The sequence below is a fragment of the Microcebus murinus genome, chromosome 4, assembly GCF_040939455.1.
Source record: "Microcebus murinus isolate Inina chromosome 4, M.murinus_Inina_mat1.0, whole genome shotgun sequence".
NCBI classification, from domain to species: domain Eukaryota; kingdom Metazoa; phylum Chordata; class Mammalia; order Primates; family Cheirogaleidae; genus Microcebus; species Microcebus murinus.
In genome coordinates, this window is record NC_134107.1 from 11,883,996 (window position 1) to 11,906,773 (window position 22,778).

The 22,778-nt window shown below is 52.9% G+C and overlaps 1 protein-coding gene across 22 annotated transcripts in view; it reads right to left on the bottom strand.

Annotated features, from left to right (window-relative positions):
• The window catches only part of NRXN2 (neurexin 2), a 111,595-nt gene that overhangs the window by 47,747 nt on the left and 41,070 nt on the right, over positions 1-22,778 (bottom strand). For 15 of the 22 annotated variants that reach the window (XM_012777959.2, XM_076001766.1, XM_012777960.2 and 12 more), the window contains 5 exons: positions 20,743-20,766; positions 12,158-12,319; positions 10,613-11,051; positions 6,112-6,498; positions 5,688-5,891 (listed from right to left, as the gene is read on the bottom strand). In XM_012777959.2, coding sequence (XP_012633413.1) covers positions 5,688-5,891; positions 6,112-6,498; positions 10,613-11,051; positions 12,158-12,319; positions 20,743-20,766 — 1,216 coding nt within the window. The remainder of the gene's footprint in view (positions 1-5,687; positions 5,892-6,111; positions 6,499-10,612; positions 11,052-12,157; positions 12,320-20,742; positions 20,767-22,778) is intronic. The other 7 variants (XM_012777961.2, XM_020286407.2, XM_076001762.1 and 4 more) reach the window with 1 other exon arrangement.

Sequence of the window (22,778 nt, forward strand, 5' to 3'; positions counted from 1 at the left end):
GGCTCCCAAAATATGGCTTCTCTGAGGACACAAAGCAAGTCGGGGACAAGCAGGCACCATAGGCAGTCTCCTGCCCCTGCCCAGTCCAAGCATTGCTGCACTCTGATTTCAAGAGATGGTCCGGAAGCACATGTCTATGCAGAGCCTACAGCCCAAGGCCCCAGGGCCTCTGGCCATCCCTCTGGTTGGACACATCACCCACAAGGTGGGCGTCAGCCAGCCCTTGCAGAGGGAACAGAGCACTAGGGTCCTGCAGAGTTCAGGCTGAAGGCCCCAAGGCTGCCTGCACTGCTCCACCAGACCCAGAACCTGACTCAGCCCGAGGGAGAGGGGCTGGCTGTAGCTGCAGAAACCCCTACACAGATTGACAGGGCAGCTGCGTCCTTGTCTGTCCTAACACTAACTCGCTGTGTGGCCTCAAGCAGAGCACTTCTCTCCCAGCCTTGACTTCCCTCCCTGTGAGCCGGGGGGCTGGAACAGAAGGATCCTGAGCAGGGAGGGGTAGCGGATATGCACTAGGCCAGCCCTTGCCTTTCAGAAAGGGGCTGTCTCTGGCCATCGGTTAACAGCAATCTTCTGGCCTCCTGTCACTCCTTCCCGAACAGGCTCTGCCCACATGCCCCATGGCCCAGGAAGCAGAGGAGGGTGGCACCTGGCATCCCCTGGGCCCCTGAAGGTTCCTGCAGTGGAGATAAACCGATGGCCCCTGTGGCTCTGGGGGCCATGGGCCCCTCGGGCAGTACAGCTGAGCTCCACACGCGTTGTCAACCGCAGCAGAAGAGTGGGGGGAGCAGCCAGGACCCTGAACCACAGCCTGGCACCATGGGGGTGCAGAAGAGGCAGAGAAAGGCCAAAGGGCAGACATGGAGGAAATGAGAAGTCACAGTGAGAGGAAAGAGGCAGAGAGGGTGCAGAGAGAAGAGAAAGAACAGGAAAGCACAGGGACAGAGAGGCTGGACAGTGAGGGAAGGGGAGGACATTGGAGTGAAGGTGAAAGAGTGCTAGGCCCTGGAGTCAGGTCCTGGGGGCTCTCTCGGGGCCAGCAGAGTCTTCACCAATGAAGGGTCCAAAAAAGAAAAAAGGGGGCTGGAAAGGCTGGCATGCCCCTGTTGGGGAAAAGGCCTGAGGGAGGAGCTCGATTATTTCCCTTCCCCATCAGGGGAGCACCAGGAAGGCGGGGTCCATCTGTCCAGAGAAGAGGTGTCAGCTCTGGGCCCACCCCTGCAGTGACTCTACCCCTGGAAGCCCCCACTCCAGTGGGGTTTGAGGAGAATGAACACACTTTGAAGATGGGTGCCACAGTGGGTGGGTAGGGGAGACAGCCCCACCCCAGAAAAAGCCAGGGGCCAAGCAGGAGTGGAAGAAACCCAGCACCTTCAGCACATACACTCACCTAAGCACAGCTCAGGGAGCACTAACTAGTAACTTGTTAACTAGTGACCTGTGCCTCAAGTGCAGGGAATGGGCAGAAGTGATTGGTCTGCAGAGAGACCCACCAAGGCCCTGGATGGACACAGAGACCAAGGTCGTTGTATGAACATGTGATGGGACTGATGGCAGAGAGCAGTCTGCATGGAAAGGAACTGGGGGGAAGAACACGGGCTTCCCGGCCCCACCGCACAGACTGGAGAGGGTGGGCTCACAGCTCCAGTACATCTAAGTGACATCAGAGTGGCAACATGAACTCCTGATGCAGCCTTCATTCAGAGCCAGCTCCCAGCAGGCCAGTCTCAATGACTGCTGACCGGCCCCAGGTGAGAAGGCAGAGCACCCTCCCATGGTCCCTGGGGTGAAGGATCTTTGGGATACAATGTGTATTTAACCTGATTTAAAACATGAAGAGTTGCACTTGCTCTGTTTGGTTCAAGAGGGCAGAACTAGTGGGAATTTCAGAAAGATAGGGTGACACTGAGAAACAACAACCCAATGATCAGAATGGCCATGGAGGTGGGGGGCAGATCCCCCTTATTGGTGGGATATGCACAGGCAATTCACATTAAGGGGTTGAAAGAGGTGACCCTTGCAGCTCAGAGATTTCTTAATTACACTGCACCCTTCATGTCAGCTGCACTATCAGCTGGGACCCCACAGGCACACCTAGTGACGGACAACTCCAGGGAGGGGAGGAGAGGACAGGCCAGACTGGGCACTGACCCCAGAGACCAGACACAGGGCAAAATAGGCCACACTGGAACAAGGCAAAGAATCCAGGAGACTCTACCATCCCCTAGAGACAGAAAATCAACTGCCCTGCTCAAGGGCTGGAGCCAGTAGAGTTCAGGGACCTCGCTCAGGGCTGCAGGAGTGGTGGGGGCTGGAGGGCTGGAGCAGGAGGCACAATCCGATTCTTCTGGATCCTCTGTCTGGACAGAGGCATCAGTGCCATTTTTGCCCTCTCTTGTCTAGCAAATATCCCATTTCTTGAGGGTGTCACTGAGGCCTCCTCCCAGCTGTCCTGCCAAGTGGTCACTGGCAGCCTCCCTCCCTCTTCAGGCCCAGCACTGAGTCTGTTTCATCCCAAGAAGTGCCTCCCTACAGCACCAGACCACACAGCCAGAGACTAAGCCTCCCAGGCTTCTCCCAGTTCCCTAGCAGGTGCAGCCTGGACGGGGGCCTTGGTGCTGCTCCTGTCTGTGAGGCCCTGAGGCCAGGGGGAGTAGGCAGGTGGGGATCAGAATGGGGCTCCGAAGGTGGGGGCCAGACTGGGCCATGCTATGTAGAAGCAAGCCCCAGGCTTAGCTCCAAGCTTAGGTCCCTGTCCCAGTGTGGTCTTCCTTTGAGAAGGCCAGGTGGGTCTCTACATGCATGCCTTGCATATAATGTCTTGTATAATGTCTTCATTCCCATTATTATATTGGAGCCTCAAAACCACCACAGAAAGCAGGCAGGGGATTCTTATCCTTATTTGACAGATTAAAAAAACAGACTGTGGGTGCAGTGACTCACACCAGTAATCCTAGCACTCCGGGAGGTTGAGGCAAGAGAATTGCTTGGGCTCAGAAGTTCAAGACCAGCCTGAGCAAAATTGAGACCCCACCTCTACTGAAAATAGAAAAAATTAGCCGGGCACGGTGGCACACGCCTATAGTTCCAGCTACTCAGGAGGCTGAGGCAGGAGGATCGCTTGAGCTCAGGAGTCTGAGTTGCAGTGAGCTATAGTGATGCCACTACACTTTAGCCCAGGTGACAGAGTGATACTCTGTCTCAAATAAATAAATAACAGAGTCTCAGAGATGGGAAATGACTTATCCAGCAGTGAAAGATACCAGGGCTAGACCCTAGGTCTTCTGGCCCTAAGCCCAGCACTCTTCCCATCACAGCCCAAGGTTGGGTTGCTGGGTTGCTGGGTAGGGGCCACCTGTGTGTCTGCAGCACCTACACAGTGGCCACACACCTCCGTGTACATGCATCAGGAGGTGTCTGTAGACAGATGCATCTGCACCAAATGTTTGGTCACAGTTTGTCATGAACCATGCTAAAGATGGCATCATAGCACATACATCTCTGTGGGTGGGGGCAGGGCCACAGCCAGGGGTGAGAGGTAGGTGGGAGGACAGTTCTGTTGGCTGTCAATTTGGGAAGCTTATTCTTAACATGATGGGTCTTCCAGGAGGGCCGTCTTGTTCTCTGACTTCTGAGTACTCATGCAGCACAGAAGAAAAGCATGCCCATGTAGAGGGGAGGGTACGTCCTAAAGTGAAAATTTCCAAGGGCCCACCAGGATAAGTTTTCCTGGCCAAGGATGCTGCCTCTTGTCTAATCTAAAGAAACATAGCTTCTTCCCAGGGGCCCAGGACAATCTAAGCAGCAAGAAGCATCTGCCTTCCCTGAAAATCAAAGGGCCCAGATTTTCCTTGCTGTGTCCCCATCAAGCACAGAGCCATGTGGCTTAGCCACATGGAGAACACACATATGCCGGGGCAAAGACAGGGGCATCAAACACTGGGTACACAGACCTGGGCAGTCTGAGAAGCACGAGCCACTCATGGGATCTTGGGCTGGGCCTTCCTCCCTTGACAGTCTCAGGGATGCAGGGGACCCTGTGCAGACTTGTGGAGCTTCGCCCAAAGGGCGTGCCCTGGCCTGCTTTCCCCTGCAGAGCTGCCTCACACCACCCACTTTACAGGCTGTGATTGTGGTTAAAAGCAGAGCTGCAAGGAACCCCTCAAACCAACTCTGAGGCCCTGGCTACCTGCAAACCTCCCCACCTCCAGCCCCCACCTCTCTCTACAAGTCCTTGTCCTAGGAATACAAAGGCCAGGTGGCCAAAAGGGAAAAAGGAAAGGATACAGTATAAATATAATAATGAGGTAATGGGGCCCCAAAAGGCCACAGTGACTCCCCCAAATGTTCTAGAAACCAGTGTTAGGCTGGGACTCTGGATAAATATTTAAAAGCATAAATCTCTGTATTCTCTCCAGCTGAGGATTCTAATCTACTCAGAAAAGCCCTCCTTTTCCTCTAGACCCAGGACATACAGGTGACTATAGAGGCCTGAAGACTTCCTACATGGCAGGTCCTTAAGTGTTAAACTTTCGTATTCTTTGAGAGGCCAGTATGAAATGGACAGACGTGACCCTACCTTGAACAGCTTAGGACCTCTGACTCCCAGGGTTCCCCTGCTCTGAAAGCTGCATACAGGTGGGGACTTTGCTTATTCACTACTATAGCCCTGGCTTGGACTATATGTGGCACTTATCAGGTGTCCCATAAATATTAGCTGCATGAGTGAACCTGCTGCTTCCTTTTTGCACTGACCATGTGAGCTGAAGCCCATGGAGAGAGCCTACCAGGCCTCATGGTCCAGCCCACATAGACACCCTGGGGACTGCAGGCGGAAGTGGAGCCAAGGCCTGCTCTCACCCATGGGCAGGGAGGGCCAGCAGCCTAATGCCCCTCCACCCCCAGCCTTGTCAGAGGTGACGAGAAAAGCACTGTACTTTAAGGCAAATGACCTGGTTTGATTCTTAGCTCTTCCCCCTGCCATCACTAGCTTTATAATGTTGGACAAGTAAATATATGAATTTCAGAATCTACAAACAGGGATAGTAAGGTCTGCCAGGTGATCTGGTGTCTTCATAGAGTAGCTATGAGGCTCAAACATGAAAGTACACAGCATGACAAGGGGAAGATGGCATGTCCTGTGTGTCCAGTGTACACATGTGCACCTACAAACACCAACACAGAGACGGCTCTTAAACGGAGCAGAGCAGATGAGGGCGGCTGTGTGCAGAGGCCAGGTCTTGCTCATTTCTGCATCTGCCATGCACTGAACTCGGGCTCAGCAGGCATCAGTGAGTGCTTCCCAAATGCATGAACCAATGAATGAGCAGGTAGATGAGTCCACAACCAAGAATGAGCTGTGTTATTACATGTGGGTGCAGGGCAGATGCCACCAAAACTCCACGTGAGCACCCTGGGAGGACAGTCATCACACCCCAGACATACTTGGGCACTCTGGTCTCCACTCCTCACAGTGTTGTCAAGCACAGAGCATTGCACTGCACTGTGCATCTCGCTGGGAACAAAGCTCTCAGGGGCTCTGACCCAGGCTGGCACCTCCCCACCTCCAAACTCCCCTGAGAGAACCCCTTGCTGGCACCACCACCAGCTTCTCCAGACAGAGGGGGGTATGGGTCAGAGACAGGGCCAGGGAGGGGGCAGGAGGCACAGGGCGGGGTGGTTACCAAGGTTGACAGTGAGCTTCATCTGCCCCCCATCCAGCTCAAGGCGCAGAGTGTCAGCAGACTCCCTGGAGGTGGTGGCCATCATGAGTCCATAGGCCCGCTGGGACATGAAACGTAGGGACACATCCTCTGCCTCCGTGTGCATGGCATTAGGCAGCATGATCTTCATGTACATGGAGCCATCGTAGCTCAGGACCGTGGCCTCTGACCCAGGAGTCAGGGAAGAGGGAAGAGGAGAACAGGCAAAGGGCAGTGGAAGGAGAGAGAAAAGCAGAGGATCATTACAAAATGACAAGGCTAGGCCTGCCCTATGAGGGGGCACCCTGGGGAGGAAGGGGCACAGCAATGGAGAGTGGGGACCACCCTGAGATAAAGGGGCACAGGGATGGGGAGCAAGAACACCCAGGATGAAGACTAGCCTCACCTCTCTCACAGACCCGCCCCAGAAAGCCGGTCCCGATGCAGTCACAGACGAAGCGGTTCCAGCCCTCTCGACAGATGCCCCCGTTGCGACAGGGCGCCGAAGCACACTGCTTCAGCGTCTCCCGGGAACAGAAAGGGGCGACGCCCGCAGCTCCCTGTGCCTCAGCCAGGCCCCGCAGGTCTCGGCTACGCCCATCTATGAAGAGGTCCCGCACGCAGCCCACATAGCCAGCCCGGAGCGCCGCTGTCCACACCTCTGGGGGCAGGGGCAGGTCCACCCGCCCCCCCTCAGGGAGACCGCCCAGGTACAGCTCGCTCTCCAGGTCCAGGATCTCGCTCTCCCCAGTGGCCAGGAACGGCGTGCTGCGGCTGTTCACCGAGATGGAGCCTGGGGACCAAGGGAAGGCAGGCTGGAAAGAAGCCACAGGCCAGAAAGGGGTGCCCTGACTCTGCCAGGGAAGCCCCCAATCCAGCTGCGCCCCTCCACCCTGTACCCTGCAGCAGGCTCAGGAGGACAAGTAGGCCCCCCAGGCTGGAAGCTCAGCCTCCCCCACCTTGCTGCAGAAACCGCCTGGCACAGTCCCCAGGTTCAGGAGCTCATGGGACCCAGCCCCAGCCCAGCTGCAGTGAGCTGTGGGCCTCTGTCCAGACCCCTCCTCCCCACCAGAGCAAGTCCTCAGAGGATGTTCAGGAAGGAGGTGGACATGCCCAAAAGCTTGAGCCCAGAAACGGCTGGATCATTCTCTGGATCATTCCCGCCAGCCAGACCCTCGGACCCAGAACTGGAGATAGAGAACCTTGAGGAGGCTGCAACGTTCAAACCCAAAGGGCCTTTTCCCCTCTAACATTTATTGAGCTTTTATGATTAGATGTCAGGCACCTAGCTCTTTAAATATATCACTTAAGTCTCACAATAACTCTATGAAATTGTTCATTTATGATCCCATTTTGAAACAGCAGGCAAGGCTTACAGAGACCAGGGACCCTGCTCAAAGTGCCACAGCAGGGAAGGAGCAGAGCTAAAGCATGACCCAGGCAGCAAGACCTCAGAGCCCACCCTGTCCACCTCAGCTGGGAGCCCGTGCTGTGCAGGTGGACAGGACACGTGGGCAGATCAGCTCTGGACCCCAGGAGGATAGCAGCCAGAAGAAAGTAGGCAGACATGGGGCTTTTGAGTTGGAGGAGTTCTATGGAAGGAGAGGGTGGTTATCTTAGAAGAAAGATTTGGGATCAGGTGGGAGCTTCAAAGCCTTTACTGACATCTTAAGCTACAGAAAACTATATGCTAGAAACTGCATTGTTTGTATTTTTTATTCCATATGTTTTCCTTCCTTTCTCCTTTTTCCAGTTTGGAAGAACTCGGCTGGGCACGGTGGCTCACGCCTGTAATCCTAGCATTCTGGGAGGCTGAGGCAGGCGAATCGCCCAAGGTCAGGAGTTCGAAACCAGCCTGAGCAAGAGCGAGACCCTGTCTCTACTAAAAATAGAAAGAAATTAATTGGCCAACTAAAAATATATAGAAAGACTTAGCCGGGCATGGTGGTGCATGCCTGTAGTCCCAGCTACTTGGGAGGCTGAGGTAAGAGGATTGCTTGAGCCCAGGAGTTTGAGGTTGTTGTGAGCTAGGCTGACGCCATGGCACTGTAGCCCGGGCAACAGAGTGAGACGAAGGAAGGGAGGGGAGGGGAGGGAAGGGAAGGGAAGGGAAGGGAAGGGAAGGGAAGGGAAGGGAAGGGAAGGGAAGGGAAGGGAAGGGAAGGGAAGGGAAGGGAAGGGAAGGGAAGGGAAGGGAAGGGAAGGGAAGGGAAGGGAAGGGAAGGGAAGGAAAGGAAAAAGGATTCTGCCTATCTTGATGGGGTTAAGAGAGGTAAGGAGGGTTTGCGTCTATATTAGGTCTGAATTTGGCAGGGAGCTTCAGGAGGGGGCACAGGAGATCAGAGTGTGAAAACGGGTGGGAAACGAAGGGGCACAATTAGGGCCCCTCTACAGACATGGTGCCTTCTTAGGGTGTGTTCTCCTCTGCTCAAAATCTGACCTGAACCAGGGATGCCATTCCCCTGTGCCCCCTTTTAATAACATGATCCCTCACCTGTTCTCTCCATCCAAGGTGTCAGATGCCCCGGATGTTAAACACACTTCCCAGGGCTGGGGGCCACTCCCTCAACAGGCCCCCAAACATGGTGCACTTGATCACCTACTCCTCTGTTTATAGCCTGATTCCCCTGACACCCGCTCTGCCCACACACTAGGGGGCCTCCTGGGGCTCTCAACACATGAACTGAGTGTTGGAGGAGGAGGAGGAGGAGGGAGGAAAAGGAAGAGGTGGGGAAAGGGGTGTGTAATGGGGCATCAGCAAGAGGCAATCAAAGTGAGAGCAGCCCTCTACTCCAAGGTCCCACCAAACATGGAAAGGAACAAGCCCAGCATCCATCAGCACATGACTGGATAAACACAGGGTGTTTATACAGACAATGGAATGTTATTCAGCCTTAAAAGGAAGGAAATTCTGACATTACGCAAAGTGAAATAAGCCAGTCACAAAAGGACAAGTACTATATGACTCCACTTAACCAAGGTCCCTAGAGTCATCAAATTCTCAGAAAGTAGAATTGTGGGTGACAGGGGCTGCAGAGGAGGAATAGGGACTCAGTGTTTAATGGGTGCAGAGTTTCAGTTTGCGAAGATGAATGATGGTGATAGTTACACAACAATGTGAATGTACTTAATGCCACTGAACTATGCACTTAAAAATTGTTAAGATGGTAAAATTTGTGTTCTATATAATTTACTACAATTTTTAAAAAAGAGAAAAAAGTCAGGGAAAAGGTCTAAGAGAGCCTTGTTGGAATGGCTGCCCCAAGTCTGTGTTTGTGCGCACATATGAACGAGGGCCATCAGAAATGTCCAGAGTTGGTTAAGATGGTGATCCCTAGCGTATGGGCTCTAGAGACTGCTGTGAGGCTAACAGGCAGGCACAGAGGAGCAGGAGCCCAGGCGTGCTCTGCAAGGCCTGGGCAGACTCCCAGCCTGGGGAGTTAGTGGCCACCTGTGTGGAAACCCTGGGCTCTGTGAAGGCAGAGGGCTCTGTGACGGACCCCTGCTGCTGTCCTGAGACACTACCTGGGGGTGAAACCATTTAATGTAAAGCCTGGGGAAGGCAACATGTCTTTGAGGAAGAAACAGCAAGCCCATGAGAAGCCGACACTTCGGGGAGCCACAGCACCCCCTGCCCTTCCCGTGTGTGGAGGAAAGGACACTTCACCCAGATTCACAAGCCCAGCTCGGTGACAGCTGGAGGAGCACAAAAATTTAGCTAATGTTGATAAGCGCTTAAATTGGATGATGTGTCAGTTCCCATTTATATCAATTCTCTCTTTCTTGGATAATTCTCTCGTGTTCAACAAGGTGGAGAAGAATAAAGATGGAAGAATTCACAGACAGAAAACAAGACGAGCCGGGTGCAGTGGCTCACGCCTGTAATCCTAGCACTCTGGGAGGCTGAGGCGAGAGGATCACTCAAGGTCAGGAGTTCAAAACCAGCCCGAGCCTGAGCAAGAGTGAGACCCCGTCTCTACTAAAAAATAGAAATATATTAATTGGACAACTAAAATGATATAGAAAAAAAAATTAGCCGGGCATGGTGGCGCATGCCTGTAGTCCCAACTACTCAGGAGCCTGAAGCAGGAGGATCACTTGAGCCCAGGAGTTTGAGGTTGCTGTGAGCTACGCTGATGCCACAGCACTCTAGTCCCAGCAACAGAGTGAGACTCTGTCTCAAAAAAAAAAAGAAAATAAGAAGAGGAATGGAAAGAAAGACTGAAAGGAAGGGTAGAGGGGAGAGGGAGGGTATAGTGACAGAAGGTTCAAGAACTGGCACCTGGCCCACCTCAGCACTCTCTGTCCTGTTGTTTTATGTTCTAGAGCCCTCACTGCCAGGCGGGAATGCCTCGTTGCTTCCTGCCTATCTCTCTCCCCCTGCCACCAGAACAGGGGCTCCTGCTGTCCCTATCTCCAACACCTTGGACAGCACCTCGTATATAGTAGGTGCTCAATAAATATTTGCTGAGTGCACTACCAAGAGAAAGTTTAATGGCTCCAGATAGCAGGGAGCCGTGGCTGGGAAGATGTTTTCTTATAGGACAATGGGCTGTCCACTCTGTGTTGGGCACTGTGCTAATACTTCTACACATGTGCCCTGATTCTCTCCTCTTCACTTCACTGGGGAAGTATTCCTTTCACAGATAAGGAAACTGAGTCACACAGGCAGCAAGTAGGAGAGCTGAGGTATGAGTCAAGGTCTGGCTGATGCCAAAGACTACAACTGCCAACATGGCATGATAGAAAAGACAACGGGAGGCCCCAAGGAGGGTGGAGGGGAAGTGGCAAGTGAGGAATACAGGAAAGGGTGTGAGCAGAAAACCAGCTGCAGAGAGCGGGACAGGATATTGGGGCAGGTGGAGAGCAGTGGCCAGGGGAGGGAGAGGGTTCAGAGGGCTCCTGACCTTTGCGCCCATCTCTCTGGAAGTCCACATGGCACCACTCGCCATCATTGACCTTGCGGCTGGACGCCCGCAGCTTGATGCCCCCGGACCCCATGTCCAGCAGAAGATAGAGGTAGCCATCCAACAGCTCCATGGCAAAGTAGTCGGCCCGCTGGGCAGAGCTGTGGCCACCCGCCCCAGCCCCAGCCCGCCGGCCCTGGCTGAAGAGCAGCAGCCCATTGGGCTCTGTGGTGCGGAAGTCTAGGGAGATGGAGCCAGTGCGCTTGGCACTCCAGCGAGGCAGTGCCACATAGGCCTCAGGATTCTCAAAGGTCACGGGATCCAGGGCAGCCACATCCTCACAGCGGAATGACAAATCTCCCTGCAGCTTCATCTTGGGGTCCCCTTCCTTAGCCAGGCGGGATAGTTCCAGCTTGAAGTCGTTGTTCTTATAGACCACCTGCAGGGAAGGTGGGACCAGGGATAAGAGGCAAAGCAGCTTAGGGCCTGGCTACTCCTGCCTAGCAGCAGCCAGCACCAGGGGACCCAGCCACCACCCCTGGTAGCCCCTGCTCAGTGCCACCAGACCACTTGACTTGGGCCTGGTTCTGCAGCTTCCTGTACAGAGGCTCCCTTGCCCCATGTATTTCCTCCGTCCTGCCTTCTGGCCCAGTGCCAGCGAGGTGGCTCTCCATGTGGGCTCTCAGGGCCGCTGTATTACAGTTCATAATAATGAGAAGGCCAGAAATCGCCACCAACACCTGGGGCCATTTTCTAATTAGTTGACAGTATTTTCACTTACACTCTCATCTGTACCTCATAACACCCTTAAGAAGTAGGTACTGGCCGGGCGCAGTGGCTCACGCCTGTAATCCTAGCTCTCTGGGAGGCCGAGGTGGGCGGATTGCTCAAGGTCAGGAGTTCAAAACCAGCCTGAGCAAGAGCGAGACCCCGTCTCTACTATAAATAGAAAGAAATTAATTGGCCAACTGATATGTATATAAAAAATTAGCCGGGCATGGTGGCGCATGCCTGTAGTCCCAGCTACTCGGGAGGCTGAGGCAGAAGGATCGCTGGAGCCCAGGAGTGTGAGGTTGCTGTGAGCTAGGCTGACGCCACGGCACTCACTCTAACCTGGACAACAAAGCGAGACTCTGTCTCAAAAAAAAAAAAAAAAAAAAAAGAAGTAGGTACTGACCACTCATCTACATATCAGGAAACTAAGCATCAGTCACGTGACTTGGCCAAGGTCACAGAGCTAGAGAGTGGAAGTGCAGGGACTCAAGCCCAGATCTTTAGTCTTCACATCCAACATTCTTTCCTCTGCACCACAGCTGCCTTAGGGGTCATCTGAGAGGATGGGGGCTTCCAAGGCTCAGGGAAACAAGAGGCAGAAGCCTCTTGACCAAGTCAATGGGCCTTAGGTTTTAAAGAGGAGCTGTCTCCCACCATGGACTTGGAAGGAACAGAGGACCCAGGCAGTCGGACAGGCCAGACTAAGTCACATTGACGACAGGAGCCAGAGGGCTCCTGGGCTGACCCCAGCCCCTTCCTAGCCCTACTCACGTCCTTGAGGCAGCCCATGAAGTTGTTGCTGACGGGCGAGCCTGGCAAGTCAGCTGTGTTGGGGCTGCCCCCAATGTAGAAGAAGTCGTCAGAGCCCAGCATGGTGTAATCCTCCTGCGTGTAGCCTGTGGTGGTCAGGATCCCGTCCACCGAGATGGTCACCTGCCCAGCCCAGGGAGGGAGGGGGAGAGACAGGAGACAACTGGCATCAACTCCTTGGGAAGAACCACAGGCTGAGCAAGGGAGGGGCCAGGGGGCAGCAGGGGAGGGGGACCCCTCATTTTTATGTCTGCTTGTCTCAGAGGAGGAACAGTGGGGGAAGAGAGGGAAGGAGGAAAAGGAGGCAGCACAAGATTTGATGGTTTCAGGGTGGGCTAAGGCCTGCCCAGTGGCCCCCAGCTCAGCAGGCAGGAGCCTGGAGGGTACTTGCAGAGCTCACCATGAGCAGACTCAAGAATAGTTCCTGGCCGGGGCGTGGTGGCTCAAGCCTGTAATCCTAGGGCGGGCGGATTGCTCGAGGTCAGGAGTTCGAAACCAGCCTGAGCAAGAGCGAGACCCCGTCTCTACCATAAATAGAAAGAAATTAATTGGCCAACTAATATATATATATAAAAAAAAAAAAATTAGCCGGGCGTGGTGGCACATGCCTGTAGTCCCAGCTACTCGGGAGGCTGAGGCAGAAGGATTGCTTGAGCCCAGGAGTTTGAGGTTGCTGTGAGCTAGGCTGACGCCACGGCACTCACTCTAGCCTGTGCAACAAAGTAAGACTCTGTCTCAAAAAAAAAAAAAAAAAAAAAAAAGAATAGTTCCTGGAAGGCGCTCTGAACAAGAATGGTGACTCCAGGACAGGGCCCCATTCTGGGACATAGGAGGAATGTAAATGGTGCCCTCACTTTCCTCCTCTGGCAGATTCTCTGTGGACACATGTGATTGCAGAGCTTCTTTCAAAAGCGAGGCAGGGAACACCAGTGCTCCCTGAATCTTGGTGGCCCAGACTTCCCTGCAGCCCTTCCTTCTGGGCACTGAGAAGGCTTATAAGTCTGAGCCCAGTAGGGAGATGGAAGACAGCAGCATGAGGACAAAGACCTCACATATTCCTGGCAAGTCTTGGAACTTCCTAGGCTTGCATAACACCCACAAGGCTGAGTCCCACCCCTGCCACCCAAGTTTCCAGGATTTGCACTTCCAGCCCCTTCCTGAGGCTGTCTCTTCACTCCCCAGGTCCCCTTACATTCAGGTCACTCCCTTGCCTCCAAAAGAGAGGACAGCCCTTCCTTTCTACCTATCTCATTGTCTTCGCTATTGACGCGACCACTGTTAGACTAGGGAGTCACGGTTGGGTTAGAGAACAGAGGGGGACAGGACTAAGTTCACATATACCTTGCCCCTGGTGCTGAAAATTCAGTAAGAAAGCAAGATAGATAGGGATTGGGGAGTACCTGGTGTCCCAGGAGGCAGAAGCACTCAGCAGTGGGCTGGAGAAGGCACAGGTGACCTTGGATGGGATAGGGCATGACAAGGACAGGAAACATTCTAACCCCACCAGTGCCCCAGGGAAATGCCCACCTGGTCCCTGAGAAGTCTAGACTTATGAACAGCCCACAAGGGTTCAAGATACCCAGCAAGGTTGTGAGGAAAGAGCTGGGGCTGTGGGACTATGAACCCCACTCCAGGAGGGCAGTGGTTTGAGGGAGGCCAACTGAGAAAGAGGGGGGACCCCCTACAGGGAAAGCAGGAAGCTGGCTCATGGTTAGCCCAACACTGTACTTCCACAGGCCACATCTCACCCCTACTTCCCACTCCCTAGATGTTCCTCAGTACACCCTTTTCTGGCAAAGTCTGGAGATTGGGACCTCCTAGTCACATCCTGTGATGTCCCCACCCACACCAGTCCATACGCACATGCCGCCAGCCATCTTCCAGCAACTGGTCTCCAAGGCTCCACTGTTGAAGTTGGGGGGCTGGACATGGGCAGAACCTGCGTAAAGGGAGCTTCCCACCCTCCCAGGACCCTCAAGTCCCCCTCAAGCTCAACGGGAGCCTGCAGTGGGTAGGACAGAGCTGAGCTCCACTGGCCACCTCCTGAGAACCATCAAACTTTGTGCTGGGGGTAACTAGGTTCAAGGGCAGAAGGTAGACGGGGTGTCCTTGTGGAAGGGGGCAGTGTGAAAGCTCTGAGTCTTATTTTGAGAGGAAGACTGGTCATTATTGTTTATTTCTTCTCCCCTCCACCCTACCCTGAGGCTAGGAAGTAGAGGTCCAGGTAGAAAAGGGAAGGGTCAAAGTATTAGTCACAAAAACATGCAAACAAGATTAGACTGGGCAGAGAGAGGCTGGAGAAAGGGAAGAGGGGACCAGGATGAAGGGGTAGGAATACGATAGGGAAAGGGTGACAGGGTAAGGGGACCTCCCTGGGGCAAACCCAGCTCTATATGGGCCTCCAGCTCTGTCCCTCCTGATGTTGTAGTGAGAGACCAGGAACCTTCTGGAGAAGGCAGAAGTGGCCTTAGGTGGGACAGGGCTAATTAGTTCCTGAGCCCAAGTGTGGTCACCCCAACTGGTCAGCTCCTGAAGGGCAGCACCAGCCCAATGTGTCCCTGTAACCCCACTAATCCCAGCACAGTCCAGGGGACACAGCACATGGTCATTAAAGGTCAACTGCAAGTTGCCTTGTGACTGGGCCACACTGCCTGTGTCTCTGTCTATAAACCTAATGCCTGGGGAGCCTGTGACTTTCTTTGGTGACAGATCCTCAAGTGCACCCCTGCTTCTGTGCAGGGAGAGGTCTCTCCTGGCCCCAAACCTCCCCAAGAAGAGAATCTCCCCCAGCCTACCTAAGCCCCTCAGCTGTGTCCTCCCTCCCTGGCCTCAGAAGCCAGGACACCAGCCACTGGCCACCTCCCTCACCTTATGGATTCTCTCCACCCACTCCATTTGCTAAGGTCGCCCTCCCTTTGCCCTTTCAGAGTTAGAAAGACCTGACTTGGTGGGCAGTGGGGACACCCTGCTCAATTCCCCTCCAGGCTGGCACATTCCCACAGCCTCCGTGGATTTGTGCAAGTAACTCCCACGGCCCCTACTGGAAGAGGGCGGCCTCAGCCATGCCTGTGGCCCAGGGCTGAGTGGGGGCAGAGGGTAGCAGGAGGCAGGATAACTAAGGAGGTACAGCCAGAGAGGGCAATAGAGGGAGAAAGGGCAGACTGGCACGGGGTGGAAAGGAAAGCTGAGGGTGGAGGGAATGGAGGAAGGTCTCTGGGGAAGGCAGGGAGGGAGATGGTTTAGATTAGTAAAACCCGACTGTTCCCTCAGACAAATCAAAGTCCAGACACAAAAATGGCAGGTTCGTTAGTAAAAGCAGGAAACAGGGGAATAATTCCCCCGTCCCCCTCCACCTCAGGGTTCATGATGCCCCTGCCCCCCAACCCCTCCCCAACGCAGCTTCTGGAAGGGGTGGGGCCGGCAGGGGAGGAGGGAAGGGAGGGGCCATGCATGGCACACAGAGCAGCCGCTGGGACACGTGCGGGTTAGAGGAGCAGGGTGGGGCCAGGCCCAGCAGGACAGGCCAGAGAAAGGCAGCAGTGAGAAGGCATTCAGGGCAGGGGCCTGGGGAGGAGCAGAAATGGAGGCGAAAGAGCTGTGGGGTGCAGAAAGGGGGGACCTTCCTTCCAACGGAGGAGCAGAGAGGAGCAACCACTAAGACATGACACTCAGGGATTTGGAAAGAAAGGGAAGGGACATTAGACTCTAACTTTCTCACCAGCAAGTGACCCACACATTCATTCCACCACCGATCCACCACCAATCACCGAGCCCCAGACACACCTGCACACACACCACATCCTCCCCAAGGCAGTGGGGAGGGAGTCTTCGCTGCCTCCTCTCCAAACAACATTATCGGGACACAGCAGAGGGTCTACACCCAACCCCTGCCAACCTGCTCAACACAGACAAGCCAGGCCAAGAGGGTACTGCATAGGCCAAGGGGAATGAGCCAGAGTTTCTGCCCTGGAAGAGTCACGTCCAGGCAGGGAACAGGCGAAGAAGTACAAGGCAGCAGGAGCCCACTGCCCTGCCCAGGGGCAGAGAAGCAGGCTGGAGGTGGCTGCAGGGAGCAGCCTGTGACCTAGGTGGGTTCCCAGCCCTCCCTGCTGAGCCCACCTCTCTTGTGCTCTGTTCCCCTGCAACAGGCTGGGTAGGGTGTGACACCAGGTCTTGGCCACAAATAGCCCTACAACCAAATACACTGTGCCCACCGTGCCCCAGAATGAAAGGCCGAGGAAGACAGGGGTACCCTCTGCCATCTTCTGGAACCTCTCCCAGTTGCTTGCAATGATCACAGGGCCACTGACCTCCTTGGGAGGGGATTCCTTCTGGGGAGAATTCGACTGTGGGGCAAGTGCTTTTAGCTTGTGGGCTGGTGGCAAGGCTTCGGGAATTACAAGCCCCTTGACACTGCACAAAAAAACTGCACCAAAGGGCTTTTTTTTTTCCTGTGAGAGTACACTGCTGTCATCAGATTCTCAAAGGGGTCCAGGAGCCAAAGGTGGTTAAGAGCAACTAGCGTGAGGAAAGGTCCTGGCATCCACTTAGGATTGAGCGGGTGGGAGCAGAGGATGAAGACAAGGGCCAGAGAGGGTCCCCAGGCTGAGCAAGATCAAACACAGCCTGCTAAGTGGTTTAGCCACCTGTTTTGTGTGAGGGACAGAAACTAAGGAGAGAAACGAGACGGAAAGACACACCAAGAAGTTACAGCCTGACCGTGAGTCCCCACATCTAAGTTTGATACAGGTTGGGAACAGAGAGGAAAGACTTCAGGTCAGAAATTCTGGGCTCTCCCTTTCTGCCCTTCCTTTTGCTCTCGCTTTGCTATGACAATGGGTCTGGACATCATCTGTGGCATACATATCACACTCTGTAAACCTGTGCCTTGCTCTTGCTCTGTAATCCTATTTTTCTCTCCTCAATAAACCTCCTTTTCGTGCTTGCCTTAAAAAAAAAGAAAGAACTTCTGGGCTCTCATTTAGCCCTTTCCATTTTCCAGGACAATCTCATTTCACCCCTCTGACTCTCATCTGTAAAGGAGTTTAGCGACATCTGTCACTTCCATTTCTTCTAGGCTTACTCTGAGCATCAAGTGAGATGCCTGAAGTGAAACTCCTCCATGTCTCCACTATATGATCCCAGACATGGTGCTTTCTCTGGGCCTCAGTTTCCCCATCTGTTAATTGGGAGCCCTCTCTGCCTGCTGCCTGCCATCCAGGCATTTATCAAGTTTAAATGATATTCAAAATGGGAAAGTTCTCTGGGAGGCCAAGGCGAGCAGATCGATCAAGGTCAGGAGTTCGAAACCAGGCTGAGCAAGAGTGAGACCCTGTCTCTACTAAAAAATAGAAAGAAATTAATTGGCCAACTAAAAATATATATTAAAAAAAAAATTAGCCGGGCATGGAGGCGCATGCCTGTAGTCCCAGCTACTCGGGAGGCTGAGGAAGAAGAATCGCTTGAGCCCAGGAGTTTGAGGTTGCTGTGAGCTAGGCTGACACCACGGCACTCTGGCCTGGGCAACAGAGTGAGACTCCGTCTCAAAAAAAAAAAAAAAAAAAAACACACAAAATGGGAAAGCTATTGAAAGACCCCAGCATATGTATAGAAAACTATTATTATATTTATAAGCAAACTCCATCAGCCTGAACACACCTAATCCAAACCTCTCAATTAGTTGGCCTTTTTGATCTATATCTACCCTTACCCCCAGGGAGAAGTGCTTAAACAACAAGAAAAGAGTCCATATGAATGAGTTAGTAAAAATAAACTCAAAACTAAACAGAGCTTGTCTGGGGGGTGCCTTGGAAATCAGAGCACATTGCACGCTGTTGGTGCCCACTCTCTGACTCCAGTCTTGGCCGGAAAGACTCAACCCCAACACAAGTTTATGAATCAATCATGAGGCCACCAAGAGGCAACCGGATCTGTTCACCAATCAGTGTTGCTCAAGCAGGAAAGTGTGGACTTTAGAGACTCAGAATTTAGCAGGTAGTTTCCTTGCCAGGGCTGAAACTATACAAGGTTGTTTGCTTCTTAACCAACTTAACCAAGTCATTTATCTCTCCTATTCTTCCTCTCCAGCCTAATTCCTGAAGCAGTCTGGGGTTTCGTGCAGTTATTTTGGGACTGATTCCTAAGAAGGGATGGTAATAGGATCTCCTGTGGAGCCAGAGATGTTGTATTCTCCAGGGTTTACTATGGGAAGGGAATCATGTCTTTACAAAACATCCCTGCCCTAGAAACACTAAGATAATTAGTTAATGTTTTATAAAGCTTAATAAAATTCTAATGTCCTTTACAGAGTACAAATGCTTTCACTTCTATTACCCTACCTGATCTTCATACTGACCCCATGACATGGGTGATGCAGGTTTACTATCAGCCCATTTGGTAGATGACAAAAGTGAGCTTCAGCAGCCCTAGCCCACGTGGTCAATTTTTAACCCTATTGAGATGGTCTGTTGGGTGCTAATTCTAGGATGGCATTCCCCAGGTGCTTGGGGTATACCACATGGGTTGATCTGGTGGCTTCCCTTCTGTCCCCAAACTCACAGGTTGGCTATCCAGTGACACTCTGTAAAGAAAATTCCAAATGGCCAGCTCCTGACAGGTATTCAATGGCCTGGCTTGAACAGAGTAGGTGGCAGCTAACTCCTAGAAGCAGCAGCTGGAGGAACACAGCCTGTGGAGGGGTGGGCTGGGACACCCCCCATGGCCCCATTGGAACACCAGGACCACTGGGAGTGGCCACATGAGACCTCCAACTGGGGAGGGCTGGGATGGCTCTGGCTGTGAACACTAGTCTACGCGTGTACAGGAAAATAAGGGCCTGTGAAAGTGTCCAGAAAGGCCAGGCTTGGCCCCAGAGGTAGAGCCTTCTGGAGAAGTCGGGGAGCCACTCAGATCGAGAGCCCCAGCTACCATGTTCCCCTCCTCACCAGCCAGACAGCCACACAGACCCGGCAGGCTGGGCTGGCCAGGCAGCTGCCCCAAGCAGCGCCAGCCCCACGAGAGCAGACACGTCCATCTGCAGGGCCCCCAGCCTGGTGTTCAATCACTCTGCATTATTAATAGGCGATGACTAACCGGCTGCTGCCGCAGAGCCAGGACTGGGCAAGCATGAGGGAATCCCAGGGGATCACGCACAGCAGGGCCTGCGGGCACACACTGAGGTGAGGCGAGGAGCACGGGGCCAGCTCCAGCTCCTCCCCTGTTCCCGCCTGTCACGGCACCTAGACTGAAGGGCCGGCCTCCGCGGCCCACCCGCGCGCAGTCCTCGCCAGGCTCAAAAACCCACACAGTCACGCAGCCCCAGTTCACACCAGCGCTTACACATGGAGAGTCACCAGCAGAGTCTCACACACACAGAGCACAGTTTCCCACTAACACCCTGAAATGTCACGCCAACATTTACACACAGTCACACCCACACACCAACACACACCAGCTGCATTTACACAGACACCCACACCGACACTCACCGGGACTGAACCCAACCCAAACAGAGGAGCTTCGTGACAAGGACGAAAACAAAAAAAAACACACTAAAAAAAACCCCGATACCCCACGTCCACCCCTGCAGGGACTCCTCTTCTCACTGCCCTGATCAGGGAAGGAAACCCACCCCTGTCAGAGGCCATGCAGGAGGGCAGGGGCGTGGAGGGGAGGGGCGTGGGGAAGGAAGAGAGTGAGAATCAGTGTTAGTCAGAGCAGCAGAGTGGTTGGGGAGAACTGGACACTATCCCTGGTGGGGGGAAAAGACCATTCATGCCATGCAAAATGTAGGGGAGACAGAACCAGGAACCCTCAAGGCTGAGAAGTGAGGGATGGGATGACACCTTTCCCCTGGCAGCCAGCATGGGGCAGCACCCAAACTAGTATGACCTGGTGATTTGAATGAGGTCCAGATGGGTCCCAGCTAGCTCTGCATCTCCCAAGGCCACCCCCCACCTGGGGAACCTGCCCAGCTGACTGCCACCAGGGGTCTCACCCCCAACCCCCTCCCCCAACTTGACGGGTCCTTCCGGGGAGCTGACAGTGAGCAGAGCATAGCATGTCATGGGATGGTGTTTTCCATGGATTTTCAGGAGACCAAGAAAGAAACTAAATCAAAGAGAAAAAAAAACAAGGGAGGGAGAAAAGAACAAAATAAAGCAATAGAAATAAGCCGCCTGGCATCGGGGCTGGTCTAACCAGAGCCGATGAGCGTGGAGCCTGCCCCCAGGTCTCTCTGGCCAGGAGTCTGAATTCAGGAGTCAGGGATTAGGGCAGGGACAGGCCAAATTCCTTGATTTCCATTTGTATTTTGGATTTGAGTTTGGATTTAAAAAGAAAGAAAAGGGAAAGAGGAAAACTAAAAGAGAGAGAAGAAAAATCTGAAGATTATCCAGGAAGCAAAAAACAACTGGAAGAGCAAAACAACCAAAACCAAACAGGGAAAGGAAACAAAAGAGGGAGAATCGAACAGTTAAAAAAACCCACGGCAAACCAAACGGTAAGACAATTAGAGTGATATCTACCAGATAATGCAGTTTGTTTACCATAGCGTGTCCAATCCCTGCGTGCTTCACCGGAGATATGGGGGGAGGGGGGTGGGGGTGTCAAAAAAAAAACAACAAAGACAACAACAAAAGAACAGAACAAAAAGAAAAGAAAAATAAAATGACCAACTGTGAAACTCAAGGAAGGAGGAAAAATATATATCCATATATATTTGGTTGTTTGTTCAAACCCTCCCACCTTAGGTTCAGCAGAAATATTTTGTTTAAAGAAAATTAAATCATAATGGGAGGGAGAAATAAACACACACAAAAATTAAGCCCCTTCTCCCCATCCCTCACCCGCCCCTCCTCTGGATTCCTCTCCCCTCACCCATCCCCTCTCGGAAGAGCCATCTGCAGAGAAGGGGAACAGTTAGAGACCTTGGTTAGTAGAGAAAAAAACAACAAAAGAACTGGACCAAGAAAGCAAAGACTTAAGGATGGTCGACATTCCGCAGATGAGACAGAAAGGTTAGTTCGGTTTTTCACTCATACCTTGCCCCACCTGTCCCTGCCATGCCTTGGTCCCCTGGGTTATAAGCGTGTTAGTAACACACACAGAGTTGGCAACGGGGTTTTCCAACAGAGGGTGAGAAAGGGAAGGCAGGGGATTAAGAAGCAGACCCAATTATGCAGTATTAGTAAATCCTATCAGCTGAAATGTTAGGGAGTTGAGGGGAAAGGAGGGAGGGAACAGGGGTGTGAGAAGGGTTGGGCTGCTGAGTCAAGGCACCGACTGACTGACTGGTGTGTTGGCTAACTGATCACCCAGATGGCCTTCCAGAGAACTGGCTAAAAACTGAGTTGGTGCTGGCCAACTGGCTGCCCAGTGGCCATGTCAGGTTAATGGATTAACAGGTTGGTGATGGGCCAGCTGGCTGTCAGGCTGGGAGAAGAGTGGGCAACACCCCTGGAGAATCGAAGGGACTGGCAAGAATGAGAGGCAATTTTATCTGAAAGCGAAGGAAGGGGTTCCCAAGGAGAACAGGAGGGGACATGGGTGTCTGCTTTTCCTGGGGATGGCAAATAGATTGAGGGCCTCACTAGGGGGAGGGGCAGCTCCTCTTATTTATTTATTTATTTATTTTTCCTGCTTTTCACCCTTGAAAAAGGAAGAGAGAGTGAGTCGCCACCAGAAAAGCTTGGAAGGAAACCTTGCCCTCCGTGGGCTGGCAGAGGGTTCACGCTCATATTATATCTAATCACCCCCAACCCTCCTCCCTCTCCACCAGCCCTCCCATCCATAGCTGACTCCTTCCACCTGTCTGCCTTGACTTTTTCAGAGCTCACATTTCCTGAAAAGTTCTCCAGGCTCTTTAATCACCCCACCCCCATTCTCTTACTCTCCTCTGGGCTCTCATCCCTCCCAGAATTAAGCACCATCCCCACCACCCCTGCAAGTCCCTGGAATTGATAAAGTCATCCCAGCCTCTCCAGGTACACCCATAAACCCTGAGCCTTCACTCCCCGCAGCCAGCTCCAGAAATCCACTCCCCTTGTACCCATAAAAAGCAACACAGAGGCCTATCTATCTCTAAAACCCCTTACTCCTCCCCCTCCTCCCCAAGCTATATGCCAGCTTCTACCCCAGTTTCTGGAGTCCCCGCTCTCATGTGGTTCGAAGTTCATTTTCTCTTCTCATTGCCAAAGACAGCAACAACAACCACCTTCCAAATCACCCTGGACTTTGGGGAGGAGATGTCAAAGGCACTGAGGCAGCTTTACTTAAGAGTATTAGAGAGAGAGGCACATTACTGTTTGATGTCCATTAAATACTAAACTGCACACCCGAGAATGTGATTGTGTGAAAGAGAGGTATTCTAGGGACAGATCCATTAGTTAGAGAGTTGTTATAACCAGTGGGCACAGGACTAATTCAGTAAGATAATTAATAAGGGCCTTGTATAATTAAAAATAACAGAATTCAATATTTAGCAGCTAGAAGAAGTACTGAATAACCAATATTAATTATTAGTGATGCAGAGGCAGTTTACATAGCAGGAGAAGAGTCTAATTGTGGGCACAGTGATTGGAGC